The 16,839-nt window shown below is 47.4% G+C and overlaps 1 protein-coding gene across 3 annotated transcripts in view; it reads left to right on the forward strand.

Moving 5' to 3' along the window:
* Positions 1 to 16,839, forward strand: part of PEBP4 (phosphatidylethanolamine binding protein 4) — a 232,221-nt gene that overhangs the window by 118,917 nt on the left and 96,465 nt on the right. For all 3 annotated transcript variants that reach the window (XM_029066824.2, XM_029066826.2, XM_039912002.1), the window contains exon 4: positions 1,916 to 2,014. In XM_029066824.2, the coding sequence (XP_028922657.1) occupies positions 1,916 to 2,014 (99 nt within the window). The remainder of the gene's footprint in view (positions 1 to 1,915; positions 2,015 to 16,839) is intronic.

Below are 16,839 nucleotides of genomic sequence, written 5' to 3' on the forward strand. Positions count from 1 at the left end.
GATTAGAACCCAGGTGCTCTGACTCCCAGGCTTTTGGTCTTTCCACTAGGTCAAGATGCTTCAAAACGGTTTCACTATGTTGATAGTTGAAGAGAGCCAGTCCTTCCTTTTCCTCCATCCCTGTCCCATTGGTTTAGTTGAGCAATTGGAGACGGTGGGGACCTGGGCTAGACTCCTGAGTGTGGCTTGGAGCTGGGCCCCCAGATATCCCTCCTGGAAGAAGGAAGGAGTCATAATAGAAACCCCCCAGCATTTCCTACAGTGTCTCTGTTCTCCTGCTGGAGGATGTGGTTAGTGGTAGGGGGCTGAGAACCAGCTCTCTAAGCACATTAAAATGGGAAATATAAAGACTGGGATCACAAAAACCTATTCTTTCCTGCCAAGCTTTTTGCAAGGGGCTGGGGAATTAGGAGCAGAATTGGAGACACCTAGGGCATTTCTAAAGACACAAGAACCCTGAAATCATCATTCATCTCAGCCTCCCCAAAGAATGTGCAAGGCTCCTTTACCTGACTCGCAACAGGCTGATGTGGGGAAAACTAGCAGAGGAACTTCTTGTGTCTAGATCTCCCAGTAGAGCAGAGGGAGGATGCCAATGTTAAGAAGAATTCACTGGGCCGAGGACCCATGTCAGTGCCGCCTCACCATTAGCCCCGCAGTCCTGGGAAAGTGAAACCGGTTTGGATAGCGGGGGGGACTCCTAAGGTGTTTCTGGTGGTGACGTAGGAGCCCAAGTCGATCAAGGAAGACCATGCTAAAGCCATACCCACGAGTCCTTACTAGCTAGGATTCAAATCCCTAGGGAGATCTTGGAACTATTGCATCTTCCTGAGGTCTTTTTTTTCTTTACAATCGTATTTACTGAGCATTTACTGTGTACAGAGCACTTTACTAAGCTCTTGGGAGAGTACAATAAAACAGAATTGGTAGATACATTCCCTGTGCACAGCAAGCTTACAGCCTAGAGGATCTCCTTGGGTATGTCCTGAAACGAGGGCCAACTTCCAAGTGCAACTACAGGTCAACACCCTCAGATGCATCCTAGTTCCAATTTACACCCTGGAGCTGAGGTGGACCCGGACTGGACCTCAGGGGATGGAGAGGTTCCATTCACTGAAAGCATCTGTTTCCATGTCTGTCACCATCAGAAGGAGGGGAACCCTAGGCCCTGCAGAACAGATCTCCTCTCCCTTCACAACCACAAAGGAACCCCTCAGTATGTCAGCTCCCCTTCCACATGAAACAGATACTTCTCCCTGTTTATTTTAAAGCACTCAGTCCCCTTCCCCACTCCTACGTCACCCCGCTACTCTCCTACTACAACCCAGCGTGCACACCTCCCTCCTCTAATGCTAACTTTCTCGCTGTACCCCCATCTAGTCTATCTCGCTGCCAACCTCTCACCTACATCCTGCCACTGGCCTGGAACGCCCTACTTCCTCATATCCAACGGACAATTACTCTCCGCCTCTTCAAAGCCTTATTGAAGGCACTGCTCCTCCAAGAGGCCTTCCCTGATTAAGCCCTCTTTTTCTTCCACCCTCTTCTGTGTCGCCCGACTTGCCCCCTTTATTCATCCCCTTCCCAGCCGCACAGCACTTAAGTACATATATGTAATTTCTTTCTTTATATTAATATCTGTCTCCCCCTCTAGATTGTAAGTCCCTGTGGGCAGGGAATGTGTCTCTTATATTGTTATATTGTCTTCTTCCAAGTGCTTAATACAGTGTCTGCACACAGTAAATGCTTAATAAATACAATTGATTGATTGACTCCTTGAGGTGGGTGCAAGGAGAAGTGTCCAGGTAAGATGCCTTTAAGTGACAGGGAATAAGGGTATCTGCTCCGTGCTTTTGTTCTCACAAATAAAGCTATGCCCCAAATGCTGATATTCCTTCTGGGGTTTGTATTCCAGAAGAAGAAGTATGTCCTGATGATGGTGGATCCAGATGCCTACAGCAGAGCTGATCCTAAATTTCGCTACTGGAGACACTGGCTGGTCACTGAAATCCAAGTGAGTAGTTCTGGCCACTTCTGATACTTTTAAGGCGTGAGCTAGAAGTCAGAGCGTGTCAGATGGGGCAACTGTTTTCTTCTAGGAGTCCAGAGTTTGATTTTGCCACCAGGAAATCCCCCAGTTCTGATCCCCCAACCCAAATTTTCAACCCAAACCCTTCCCCCCAAGTTCATCTCATGTCCGGTGACAAGGAGGCTCTGCAGGGACCCTTGGTCTAGTCCTTAGAGTCATCTATGCACATGGATCTCTACCCTTTGGGTACTTGGCATTCACCCCACTCTCAGCCCAACATGTCTGTCTCCCCCTCTAGATTGTAAGCTTATTGTAGGTAGGGTCTACCAACTCTGTTGTATTGTTCATCTCATGTCCACTGGGACCATTGGTCTAGTCCTTAGATTTCAGAAAATGCTTGCAGTGGTCCCTAACAGCCTCAGATTGTGAACTCGCTTTCCTTCATGTGGAGAAGGCAGAAAGGAAATTGCATTCTTTCTTGACAAGGTTAAATTTTCTGACCCAGTTTATCACTGTCTTCATCAGAATCCCCAGCCCCTCTCATGTTTTCCTTGCTTTAGAATGGTTAAGATGAATCTTCATGGTATTACAATATTTGGGACATCTGTATGGGCATTGGAATGCCATGAATTTGCTGGGAAGGAGCATGGACTGGCAGTCGGGAAATTTGAGTTCATGTCCTGTCTCCACCCCTGGCCTTCTGTGTTAACTTGAGCAAAGCCATTTAACTTTTTTTTATGGTACTTAAATGCTTGCTATGTGCTAGCAGTGTGGCACAAGGAACGAGGAGCAGCGTGGCTTAGTGGAAAAAGTCCAGGCCTGGGAATCAGAAGACCTGGGTTCTAATCCCAGCTTTGTTATGTGTCTGCTCCGTGACCTTGGACAGGACACTTAACTTCTCTGGGCCTCAGTTACCTCATCTACAAAATGAAGATTCTGACACCTGCTTTCTCTCCTACTTTGATTGTGAGCCCTGTATGGGGCATGGACTCTATCTGATCTAATCATCCTGTATCTTCCTCAGCACTTAGGCTAGTGTTAGACACATAATAAGCACTTAGCAAATACCATCATTATTATTATTATCACTGCCATTATTATTACCAGGCGCTGTACTAAGTGCTGGGGTAGATTGACCTGGCACATAGAACTTAAAAACACCATTTTTTGCAAAAAAAAAAAGGAGTCAGAGGCAGGAAAGTTGAGAGTGAGGTAGAGCTAGGTCAGCTCAGGAGGAAAGAAGAATGGGAACTGGGGGCAAGTGGTTGAAAGAGAACAAGGATGTAACTTGGAAAGAGCTGGTGAAGCGCCTCGAAGCCAATCAGATTGGACACAGTGCATGTCCCACATGGGGCTCACAATCTCAATCCCCATTTTTCAGGTGAAGTAACTGAGACACAAAGAAGTTAAGTGGCCTGCCCAAGGTCACACAGCAGACAAGTGGTGGACCGGAATTAGAACTCAGGTCCTCTGACTCCCAGGCCAGTGCTCTTTCCACTAGTTCTCACTGCTTCCCTAACTTCTTTAACTTCTGTGTACCTCCGTTTCCTCATCTGAAAATGGAAGTAAGATAAGTGATAGACTGTGAGTCCTATGCTGGTTAGGGACTGTATCCAGTCTCCTAACCTTGTATCTACCCTAGAACTTAGCACATAGAAAGGGTTTAATAAATGCCATGATCTTTATTATAAGAGCGAGTTTGGTCCTTCCTCCAGTTGAGCTCTGCAAGAGATTTGATCAATCACCTCTCCCTTTACAGTCCCCAAATCCCTTCCAGCCTCTGAATTGTTATATTGTACTCTCCCAAACACTTAGTACAGGGCTCTGCACACAGTAAGCAGTCAGTGAATGCCACTGACTGGCTGATTGATTGATTGATTGATTGGAGGGAAGGGAAGAGTGTTCTGACTGCATTTTCCCAATTTAGGGCTCCTCACCTCTAACATGAAATGTGAGAGCTAAATGGCTCATGGGGAGGCCTCCTAAGGGTCAGAACCACGGGGGGCTTGTAGGCAGCGGGCAGGAATTGCAGTTGAGAGAGAGAGGAAGGAAGGAAGGAAGGAAAGGGAAGAAAATTTCCTTTCTGAACTGAAGACAGTTCAACTGAAGTCAACTGAAGACAGTTGACTTCAGGGATAGCCAAGGAGGCTACCCAGAAAACTAATAAGCAAAGATCGAGAAGCTTCCCAGACTTGGGATTGCTGGAAACTCTGGGAATGCTGGGAACACTGAGAAAAAGAAGGTCTAGAGGTCCCTGGGGCTGGGATTTCCAACCAAGGTAACTGCCAGTCAGTAGTGTTGGATCTGGGCTACAAGCTGGTATGTGAAGAAGTGGGTCTAGGCAAAAAGATCCATCTGTCGATCTTGAAGCCCTCCCAAAGGGAGATCCTCTCTCGGGGTGTCTTGAAAGAGAGTGGGAAGACAAGATCGGGGCTCAACTTAGAAACGGAGCAGGTGGCAGCTGTTGGGTAGCTACTGAGCAGTGGGGCTTAACCCAGGCCGTGGGCCCCGGTCAGGCCTTCGGCTCTTCCCGCCGCAGCTCAGGGGGGTTTAGAGTTTCAGTCACATTGTCCCCCGCTGTCCCAGGCCCCAGTGTCCAGCAGGAAATGCTGGCTTTCTTTAGCTACATCCCCTCAGGCCCTGCCCCCGCAGGCCCACATTCCTCAGGGCAGATGGAGAGTGTACATCAGAAAATGCCGAGCAACTTGGGAGTGTTCAGATCCTGTTAGGCACGGGGGGTTGCAGGCCAGGGAGCCCACGCAGGGGCCGGCAGGAGGTGGGCGGGGCAACAGTGGGCTTGATGGCTTGGCCTGGGTGGAAGTAGTAGGGTCTGATGGGTAGGACACAGGAGTTGGGAGTCTGCCTGGTGACTATTCCCATCTCCTCCTCTGCCTGCAAGAGGGCCGTGTGGCAAGTCATTAGCTCCAGTCTGTAAAATGGACAGACCGATCGGATGCCCCACTCTCCAGGGGACGGAATCCAAGCGACTGTTCTGGGAATCCTGAGCATATATACCTGAATGGCAAATACTTGGTATTTGGGTGGAACTTTTGGTTTATTCCCTACCTCTGCTTAAGGGAGGCCAGTTGTCCGGTTTTATACTGGACAGTTTGATTTTCAGCTGATCTATTCCTGTCCAGGACAGATCTGGCACTGGACATCTTAATGCCCAGAATGTTTATTTCCAGTGTCCAGCCTCTTTCTACTTCCTCAGCTCCTGCCACAGAGTACCATAGCCTGGAAGCGATGTCTGTCTTCAGAGAGATCTGGGAAGGGAAATACAAAAGTTCATTCATTCATTCAATGGTATTTTTTGAGTGCTTACTATGTGCGGAGCACGGTACTAAGCACTTGGAAGGTTCTGGAGATAGTGGGGCTATAGGGGTTCTCTTCTCCCCGAGAGAAACTCTCCATGTTTGGGTGGCCTCAGGTGGATTTCCACAGAACAGCACATACGATGTGCTGTCATTACCTTATTCTGCGTGCCCTAGGTAGCAAACACATGCGATGACATACAGGGTCTCCTCGTCCCATAACTGCAAGGGTCGTCAACGGTCACCCTACCCTGACCCTCCCACTCTAGGGTTTCCTGTGAGCTTGTCCTTCTGAGGTGTCTGAAAAAATGTTCTGAGCTCTTTGGAGAGACACTTGGGTAGGGTTTAGAGTGTTCCCATTTTCCAGGTGAGATTTCTCACAGGGTGACGAGAGATGGATTTTTTCAGGCATTTCCTTCAAGATGAAACATTGCAGTTCCGATCAGCTAAGATAATCTTGGCACTAAAGTCTAATTAAGATATCAATTAATTTGCATCATTCATTTCTATGGGTTCATCTCCTATTTGCCTGAAATTATTGCTCGGGGCTTTGTTGTGTATTGTCATTAGATTTTTTGATTGTTAATGGGAATATTGACACATTAGCATGGGATATTAATACTTTCCACAAAGAATATAACCACTGATGGCAAAAAAGTGGTTGGAATAATTAGTTTTTAAATTTTTTTTTCCATAAAAAAAGCCTTCCTTGAAACCATGCATTTCTACAAATTGCCCTAAGAACCTTTCATTTCAGAGGTGGGGAGGAAAAAAAAATAATTTCCTCCCTCTTTCAGTGCCATCATCCTTTGAATGGAGTAAAAGCAGCTAATTCATTCTTTGGGTTTAACATGAATTTCAGGGTGCTCAAATTGCAACATAAATGGAAAATCAAAAAAAAAATAGACTCACTGGGCTCCACACTCACTACTGATTATGTGACCAAGTGTTTCATTCTCAGAGCTGAATCAGGTGATGGGGAAGCTAACTTTTGGTTCTGTTGCTTAATTACGTGAGATTTTTTATAGTATTTGATAGAGCTATTATGTTCCAGACACCATTCTAAGCAATGGAGTAGGTACAAGGTAATCAGGTTGAACACAGTCCATGTCCCACATGGGGCTCAAGTCTTAATCCCCATTTTACCGATGAGGTAACTGAGGCACAGAGAAGTGAGGTGACTTGCCCAAGGTCACACAGCAGACATGTGGCTGTGCTGGGATTAGAACCCAGGTCCTCTGACTCCCAGGCCCGTGCTCTATCCACTAGACTTTGAACAAGTCATTCGACTGTTCTGCATCCTAGTTTTCCCTTAAGTAAATGGACAGAATAAATTCTGCCTTTCTGGGTTTGCATGAGAATGAAGATTATGTGAGTAAAGAGCTGTGACACACATCAATATGAGATGGGCAAACAGTAGGGGGAAAAGGAACCATTCTTCTCTGAAACCTGGGTTCAGACAAGGAAGCAGCGTGGCTTAGTGGATAGAGCACAGCCCAGAAGGAAGTAGGCTCTAATCCTAGCTCCGCCACGTGTCTATTGAGTGGCCTTGGCAAGTTATTTAACTTCTCTATGCCTCATTTCCCTCATCTGCAAAATGGGGATTAAGAGTGTGAGCCTCATGCGGGACAGGGACTGTGTCCAAACTGATCAACCCGTATCTACCCCCAGCACTTAGAACAGCGTTTGGCACATCGTAAGCGCTTAGCAAGTACCATAATCACTACTGAGGAAGCAGCGTGGCTTAGTGGAAAGAGCCTGGGCTTCGGAGTCAGAGGTCATGGATTCGACTCCCGGCTCTGCCACTTGTCAGCTGGGTGACTGTGGGCAGGTCACTTAACTTCTCTGTAATAATAATAATAATGTTGGTATTTATTAAGCGCTTACTATGTGCCGAGCACTGTTCTAAGCGCTGGGGTAGATACAAGGGAATTAGGTTGTCCCACGTGGGGCTCGCAGTCTTCATCCCCATTTTACAGATGAGGTAACTGAGGCACCGAGAAGTTAAGTGACTTACCCAAAGTCACACAGCTGACAAATGGCCGAGCCGGGATTTGAACCCATGACCTCTGACTCCAAAGCCCGTGCTCTTCCCACTGAGCCACGCTGCTTCCTCAGTTACCTCATCTGTAAAATGGGGATTAACTGTGAGCCTCACGTGGGACAACCTGATTACCCTGTATCTAACCCAGCGCTTAGAACAGTGCCCTGCACATAGTAAGCGCTTAACAACCACCAACATTATTATTACTAATATTATTAGACAAAGAGTCTGAGTTGGGATAATGTTTTTCATTCATTTAACTAAGTGCTTAGTACGGTCCTCTGCCCCCTCTCAGGGTCGCAACTGGGGAGTTTCCAGTACTCTACAGTCTCTGCTACAGGAGGGAGAGTCAAGCGGAGGCCTATCCATTCCAATCTCGGGCAGTGGCTGGCGAACAGAAGGCCACCTGCTACAAGTCGAAACTCACCCATGCTGGGCAGCAGCAGCATGGGTGAGAGTCGAGGGAGGAGACTCTAGTTTACTGCACGTCAAGTGGTTAGTGTTAAACCACTTCCTTATTTTTACCAAGAAAACTCTATGGATACACTACAGATGGAGAGCGGTGTGTTCTGGGAGAGATGTGTCCGTGGTGTCGCCATGGGTCGGAAACGACGGCATAAGACAAGACAGTGCTCCGCACCTAGTCGCACTCAATAAATACCATTGATTGATTAGATAGCTCTGCTAAATCATTAGCATGGACTCTTGTTAGAATAATAATGATGGCATTGGTTAAGCGCTTACTATGTGCAAAGCACTGTTCTAAGCACTGGAGGGGGAGTCAAGGTGATCAGGTTGTCCCACATGGGGGTCACAGTCTTAACCTCCATTTTACAGATGAGGTAACTGAGGCACAGAACTGACTCTTAGTATTTGTACGGTTGTGCTTGGGTTTTTCATCATCGTGTCATTTATCTGCGTTGTTTAGAATATAGGCAAAGTGCTGGATGGGACGATGTCTATCTCACTGGATTTACATTCAGTCCAACTCAGGGCATTGATGAGGTACTTAAATGCTTCTGGGTGAAGATGATGATGATGTCGATGAGGATGATGATGAATGTAGTGCTGGTCATTGCAACAACTCCAGTGGGACTTCTTTCCAATGGTTCTGACTTTTGGTGTTCAATAACAATAGCTGACCTACTTTAAATGGATCATTCTGCAGATCAATTCCCCTGCCAATATATACCCTCAGTCTACAACTCCCAAAATATCAAATCCCAGGCACAATCCTCAACCGGGAGGCAAGTGGCCTAGTGGAAAGAGCATAGAACTGGGAGTCAGGCAACCTGGGTTTCTAGTCCCCGATCCACCATTTATTATTTTGCTACTTGTTAAGCACTTATTAGGTGACAAGTACTGTTCTTAGCAGTGGGGAAGATACGAGTTAATCAGTTCAGACCCAGTCCCTGTCCTACATAGGGCTCATAGTATAAATAAGAGGGAGAACAGGTAATGAATCCCCATTTTACAGATAGAAGAAACTGAGACACAGAGAAGTTAAGTGACTTGCCCAAGGTCTACCAACAGGGAACTGGTAGAGATGGGATTGGAACCCTTGTCCTCTGACTCCCAGGTCCATGATCTAAGCTACACCAGTCCTCTTGCCTGCTATGTGACCCTGGGCAAATCGTTTAGCTTCTCCGGGCCTCAATTTCCTCAAATGTAGGGTTAAAACCTGTTGTCCCTTCTTCTGAAACTGAAATTTCACATAACACACTGACTGTGCCTGATTAGATTTGCTTGTATCTACCACAATGCTGGGCACAGAGTAAATGCTTAGTAAATGCCATCATTATATCGTGACTAAGAAGAATTCACCTGGACACACTTCATCTCTCTGCATCTTCCTGGAAGCCAGGTTGGTTTCAGCCCAACTCCAGTTGCTGGATCCAAAGAGGGTTGGGACCAATGGGTCTGGTTTAACCAAGGGCCATTGTCAGCCCGGAAGTTACCCTAGAAGGATAGAGCAATCTGAGTCCTGCTCACAGAACTAGGCAGTGAAGACTCCATAGACCACCCACAGCAAGCCTTAGAAGATACCTAGAGGCCCAGGCCAGTCCCGGCACTTGCACAGTCTTCTAGATTCTCTATGCCGAGTTTGACCGAGGGCCAGGGTGCGTGTCCCATGTTTGTTCCAGACTGGAGTGAACCACTGGGTCTTCCCTCACCCTGACAGCCACCTCTAGGTCCTGTCAAAATGGCACTATCTAAAAGACAGACCAGCAGTGTGGTCTGGTATTTGTTGGTATTTGTTAAGCGCTTACTATGTGCAGAGCACTGTTCTCAGAGCTGGGGTAGATACAGGGTAATCACGTTGTCCCACGTGAGGCTCACAGTCTTAATCCCCATTTTACAGATGAGGGAACTGAGGCACAGAGAAGTGAAGTGACTTGCCCACAGTCACAGAGCTGACAAGTGGCAAAGGCAGGATACGAACCCATGACCTTTGACTCCCAAGCCCGGGCTCTTTCCACTGAGCCACGCTGCTTCTCTAGTAGAAAAAGTAAGGGTCTGGAAGCCACAAGACATGGGTATTAATCCTGGCTCTGCCCTTTACCTGCTATATAACCTCAGGCAAGTCACTTAACTTCTCTGTGCCTCAGTTCCCTCACCTGCAAAATGGGGATTGAGTACCTGTTCTCCCTCCTAATTAAATGTAAGGCCTATGTGGGACCTGATTATCTTGTATTTATCCTAGTGCTTAGTTCAGTGCTCAGTACTGTAAGTGCTTAATAAATATCACTATTATTATTATTATTATTATAATTAGGGTGTGGAAAAGGGCCAGTGTTTACCCAAGTGGATTCTTCTCAATGCTTTCCCACTATGGCATGAAGTAGTGATGCTTTGGCAACTTAATCTTTGACACCTTCTGTTTAAAAAAAAAAAAAAGAAAAAACCTCAACCCCTTTCACCACTCTCTTATCACTGACTGCTACCAGTTTGCTCTCATTGTCACACCCAGGAGATGCTTTCATTCCCATTCAAAATAATTTAAATAAAATGTTGCTATAAAGTGGAATATTATCTTTTGATGAATGTTTTTAAAGCCCTTTAGGTTTTCATGGTAATTTACGGTGTAAAATTATTTAAAGATAAGAGCCAAATTAGCTTTCGTATGCTGAGGTCGCCGTGTCCTGTTATCCATGTGAGCAGTGTTTAAATATAATCAGCCCTTAGACTAATGCAGCATAATTGTTCATTTGAAATAGCTTTTTTTACTCCATTCAATGAGTCATTAAAATATTCAAGGGATAATGCAGTGAATTGGAAATGAATTTATCATATTATCCCTGGCATACTGTAGGGCCTCAGGTAACGAGAACGGGGCGGGGAGGTGGAGAGCAGAGAGAGAGAGTGTGGCAGGGGAGAGAGAAGGAAGAGAACATGTACACAAGAAAGAAAGGAGTGGTGTGTACACATGGAGCCCGGTAAATTAGGTTTTCTGGTTGGGGTTTAGAAAGCAGGTATAAGGAAAGTATGTAGAGAAGAAAATGCTATGCTTTAAGCAGGTTCTCTCTCTCCTCTCAGAATCTGCGCTTCACCACAGCTCTGCTGTTAACTTATTTTTATCAAATATGTTTATATCAGAAAGTCGTTATGGAAACCAATTCTGCCATCCAGGAGAATTCCTGGATCAGGCAGAAAATACTCACACAAAAACATGCTTTCTCTCTCTATTTCTCTCTCTCTCTCTCTCTCTCACACACACACACACACACACGTACACACACGTACACACATACACACACACATACGTTTTCACAAACACACATGCATACTTCACATGTATTACTGAGGAACAAACCCCTGCCCTCCCGTTTTTGATCTCAACAGGACCAGCACCTGGAGGAAATGAAGGATGAAACTTCTGCCCTGATGGCAGAGAAAATAGAAATGGGGCAGTGAGTGAAGATCCATGGGTGCCATGCCTGTCTCATATCCAGAAACCAACTTTCCTCACCTTACTTTTATGCCACAGGTTTCCCGATAGATTTCTGTCATCCCCACCAATCAATAGCATTTACTGAATGCTTATTAGGTGCAGAGCTCTGTTCTCAGTGCTTAGGGGAGAGTGCGGTATAACACAGTTGGTAGACACGTTCCCTGCCCACAGTGAGCTTACAGTCTGGAGATCGAAGTTACAGTCTAGAGGAGGGTTGGGCAGCTGCAAGCGACATACAGATACTTGGCAAGGGGTAAAGGAGGGACTGAAACGTTTGGGAGGGTGGGAATGATCAGTTTGACTGATAACCCTGAAGCCAGGAAGCGGACACGGCAATATCCATTGAGAGTCTGCTGCATCTGGCTAAAATGCTGCAACCCAAAGATGTAGTGATACAACCCTCCGTTTAGGGCCCAAGAGAGAGATCTGAGGGGAGACCCATTGGAAGGTGAATAATAATAGTAGCGATGGTATTCGTTAAGCACTTACTATGTGCCGAGCGCTGTTCTAAGCAGTGGGATAGATACAAGTTAATCAGGTTGGACACAGTCTCTGTCCCAAATGGGATTCACAGTCTTAATCCACATTTTACAGATAAGGTAACTGAGGCCCTAAAAACCTAAGTGACTTGGTCACACGGGAGACAAGTGGTGGAGCCGGAATTAGAACCCAGGTCCTTCTGACCCCTAGGCCCGTGTTCTATCCACCAGGCCACGATGCTCCCCGTGGATGCTACCACTGGGCCTGCCAGATCTCTAGAATGTCCCCATGCTGCACACGCCCACCGCTATGAAAGATCTGCCTCCCTTTGGGCCAAGTAGAAGCTTAGCTCAGCCACCAAGGTTAGCAAATCCCCACCGGAAAGTCAGTGTCCTGCCCATGCTGGAATCTGCCGAGACTGGCCCACAGGACAGAGAAATGGAAAAAGGGCTCAGGTCCATGCTCGTCCAGAAGCCAGGTGGTAGGCACATCCCCTCCTTGTAAGCTCCTTATAGGCAGGGAATGGATCTAACAACTCTGTTATACTTTAATAACAATAATAATAATAATAATTGTGGTATTTGTTAAGCGCTTACTATGTGCCAGGCACTGTACTAAAACTGTGGTGGATACAAGCAAATCAGGTTAGACACAGTCCCTGTCCCACTTAGGACTCACAGTCTCAATCCTCATTTTACAGATGAGGTAACTGAGGCACAGAGAAGTAAAGTGACTTGCCCAAGGTCACACAGCAGGCAAACAGCAGAGCAGGGATTAGAACCCATGCCCTTCTGACTCTCACTATCCTATCCACTACACCATGCTGCCTCTGTAGTCAGTCACTCGATTGTATTTATTGAGCACTTACAGTGTGCAGAGCACTGTATTAACCGCTCGGGAGAGTACAGTATAACAGACACATTCCCTCCCCACAACAAGCATACAGTCTAGAGGAGGAGACAGACATTAATAAAAATTAATTACAGATATATAAATAAGAGCTGTGGGGCTGGGAAGGGGGTTGAATAAAGGGAACGAGTCAGGGTGATGGAGAAGGGAGTGGAAGAAAAGGAGATGAGGACTCAGGGAAGGCCTCTTGGAGGAATTGTGCCTCTCCCAAGTGCTTAGTACAGCGATCTGCACATAATAAGTGCTCAATAAATACCGCTGATTGATCGATTGATTCCTCACTTCAAAATGCCCCCCAGGAGATGCTCCTGGATTAACCTGGACCCATTAACCATTCTCAGTGAGACCGTGATCCTAAATTCTCCTCACTTCCAGGCACGCGTTACTATGCAGTCACGTGGTCGAGGCTTGTCTGGTCTGACTTATTCATCTCAAAGCTGGGTTTGTCATCCTCATCAGAATTTACTGAACACCTCCTCTGAGCCAAACTGCACTATGCCAGGAGCTAGGGAACATACAGTAGAAGTAGGAGGCCTGGCCCCTGACCTCAAGGAGTTTGTAGACTGGTGTGAGAGAGAGTGCCCAGCGCTTAGAACAGTGCTCGGCACATAGTAAGCGCTTAACAAATACCAACATTATTATTAGAGATGGGGCAGACAGAAATTGCAGCAAAACAAGAGGAATAAGAGGGCCCGCAGGGCAACTCCTTCAGGCTCTTCCAAGATATGAGCCCTCTAGGCTGTAAATTCCTTGTGGGCAGGGAACACGTCTACCAAGTCTGTTTTATCATACTCTCCCAAGCGGTTAGTACATCGCTGCGCACACGGTAAGCTCTCAATTAATACGATTGCTCAATGAGCCAAAAAATCAGGGCGTGTCAGATGAGGCACTTGTTAACTTTTCTGGGCCATTGTGTTCCACGGTGCCACTGCCCTCAGTAAGATTCCAGCCAAGTGGGTGAAAAGGGCATACCCTGCTTTAGTCCATTCACCTACTTGAAATCTTTTGTTTGTGTCAAAGGGAGGGGACCAAGGAGGTGGAGATTAGTTAGGAAATGACTCCGCCTTGTTCCTTCTAGACCATAAATTCCTTGAGAGCAGGGACTGTGTCCAACGGAGAGATTTTGACGCATTCTGTCATAGGATCTACAACTGCGGCAGCCATTCAGAGAGTGTCTGTGGTTTCCTGCGGCATCTGGTTTGGGAAGGGCGAGGGGATGATTTTTGCCCACCCACCTTCCCCCTACTGCCACCTTTCCCTCATCATTCCCCATCCCCGCCCTGAACAAACCCTGAGAAAACGGGACGCCGCCCAACTGTTACAATCACCACTGGCTCCAGTCCTGCAGCAGGAACCATCAGGGAAGCTCATGAAAACTTTGTAAACTCCTGGCGCTTCAGATAGGTTGTGAGAAAGACATTGAACAGTAATCAAGCTGACCACTAAAGAAGGAAAAAGTCTTCAAACCTCACATGGGGTCAGGAGTTTTAGTGGGTTCTACTCCCAGCTCCGTCGCTTGTTTACTGTGTGGCCTTGGGCAAATCAGTTCGCTTTTCCGGACCTCAGTTACTTCATCTGTAATTGGGATTAATACTGCGAGCCCCTTGTCAGACAACTGATTAGCTTGTATCTACCCCAGTGCTTAGTACAGTGCCTGGCACAGTAAGTGCTTAAGAAATGCCCTAGGAAAGGAGGAATAGGCCAGAGAATGTGTCTACCAACTTGTTGGATTGCACTCTCCCAAGTGCTTAGTACAGTGCTGTGCACATAGTAAGTATTCAATAAATACCATTGGTTGACTGATTGACTCTCAAGTTCTCTGCCACTGTTACGTGAACTAATGTTGTGGATTGAAGGTTTCTAGCCAAGGGCAATAGGACCAGTACCCGGATATCTGGGCAAGCAGAGCACCAGAGGCAGGGGTTAAGGGAACAGGAAAGGATGGCCCACCTAAACCCCACACATCCTATCCGTTACCAAGACCTGCCGGTTTCACCTCTACAGTATCGCCAAGATCCGCCCTTTCCTCTCCACCCAAACGGCTACCTTACTGTTACAGGCTCTCGTTATATCCCGGCTAGACTACCGTGTCAGCCTTCTCTCTGACCTCCCTTCCTCCTCTCTCTCCCCGCTCCAGTCTATTCTTCACTCCGCTGCCCGGCTCATCTTCCCGCAGAAACGATCTGGGCATGTCACTCCCCTTCTTAAACAACTCCAGTGGTTGCCTATCGACCTCCGCTCCAAACAAAAACTCCTCACTCTAGGCTTTGAGGCTCTCCATCACCTTGCCCCTTCCTACCTCTCCTCCCTTCTCTCGTTCTACCGCCCACCCCGCATGCTCCGCTCCTCCGCCGCCCACCTCCTCACCGTCCCTCGGTCTCGCCTATCCCGCCGTCGACCCCCGGGTCACGTCCTCCCGCGGTCCCGGAACGCCCTCCCTCCTCACCTCCGCCAAACTGATTCTCTTTCCCTCTTCAAAACCCTACTTAAAACTCACCTCCTCCAAGAGGCGTTCCCAGACTGAGCTCCTCTTCTCCCTCTACACTCTCTGCCATCCCCCCTTTACCTCTCCGCAGCTTAATCCTCTTTTTCCCCTTTTCCCTCTGCTCCTCCACCTCTCCCTTCCCATCCCCACAGCACTGTACTCGTCCGCTCAACTGTATATATTTTCGTCACCCTATTTATTTTGTTAATGAATTGTACATCGCCTCGATTCTATTTAGTTGCCATCGGTTTTTACGAGATGTTCTTCCCCTTGACTCTATTTATTGCCATCGTTCTCGTCTGTCCGTCTCCCCCGATTAGACTGTAAGCCCGTCAAACGGCAGGGACTGTCTCTATCTGTTGCCGACTTGTTCATCCCAAGCGCTTAGTACAGTGCTCTGCACATAGTAAGCGCTCAATAAATACTATTGAATGAATGAATCTCCAAGGCCCTTCGCCAATACCATTTCTGCCTCTCCACATGCCCTGGGCTACTGCAGGAGATGAGGATTTTCTTGCCCCATCAGTGGGAAACTCAGGGATCCGGTCTTGGATCCTGAAAAGAAAAAGCAGCATCAGGGGAAAGCCTAGGCCAGGAGTGGGGCTGGAGGGTGAAAAACAAAAGCACTGAAAAACAAATTCAGGACTGAAGGTGAATTTGAGGGTGTATAATTTGGGCCGAAGGGCAGGGGCGGGCCATTCGTGGGACAGCTGGCCTGTCAGAACTCAGCTGAGAATTTGCCGCTCCAGCGGGAGGATGCAAGTTAGTGTTTTCTTGTCTTGGTTGATGAACGGATTCTGGGTGGCAGGAGTCACCATAGAAACAGGTGCTATCTTAAGCAAATGAGGCTTATTAACCTTAAGAGTGGTGGAGTTTTCACAAGATTGCACGTATAGGGTGGGAACGAAAGCGGAGTTTGGAAGAGGGAAGGAGAAAGGGGAAGGAGGGGCCTTTACATTTTGGGAACATTGTTGGTATGTGTGTGAGTGTGCACACACGCACGCATGTGTGTATGTATGTGTAGTGTAGATCTTCCGGGGGTACCTATCTGGAGCATGTGTATGCAGTATATAGGTGGTTAGTGCATGTTAGCAAAGGTGGTGTTTGGGTGTCCGTGTAAGCGTACACACGTAGGTACATGCGTGTATGCTACTGAAATTTTATTGGTCTACAATCTGTTTGGTCTGAGATATTCCTTCCTCCAGAAATGGGCTTCTTGTGGGGACAAGGGACAACATATCCTCTGCACGATATGGCCCCAAAATATCTCTGTTTCCTTGACCCCTGCCCCTCTACAAGGACTAGTAGCAATGTCCATTTTGGGTCCGGAGAGGGGAGGGGCATGTTTTCACACTTAAGATAACTTGTTCTATTGTTCTTTCCACTGGCTCCTTCTCAAGCACACCAGCTACTCCCTCCAGTCGCCCCACCGGACTCCACCTCCCCCACTCCTTGCCCAACGCCCTTGCAGGGAGACCCCTCTTTGTGGTGATAGAAGCAGTGGTTGAGCCAAACACTGGTTCTGAGGGCTCGGTGGGAGGCTGGGCTTTGGATCCCTTGTTCCCTGGGATTCCTGGGAGGATGACGGTTACCCCAAGGTGGAAGGGTGAGGCTCTTGGTTCAGCC

This window comes from Ornithorhynchus anatinus, chromosome 5, assembly GCF_004115215.2.
Source record: "Ornithorhynchus anatinus isolate Pmale09 chromosome 5, mOrnAna1.pri.v4, whole genome shotgun sequence".
Taxonomy (NCBI): domain Eukaryota; kingdom Metazoa; phylum Chordata; class Mammalia; order Monotremata; family Ornithorhynchidae; genus Ornithorhynchus; species Ornithorhynchus anatinus.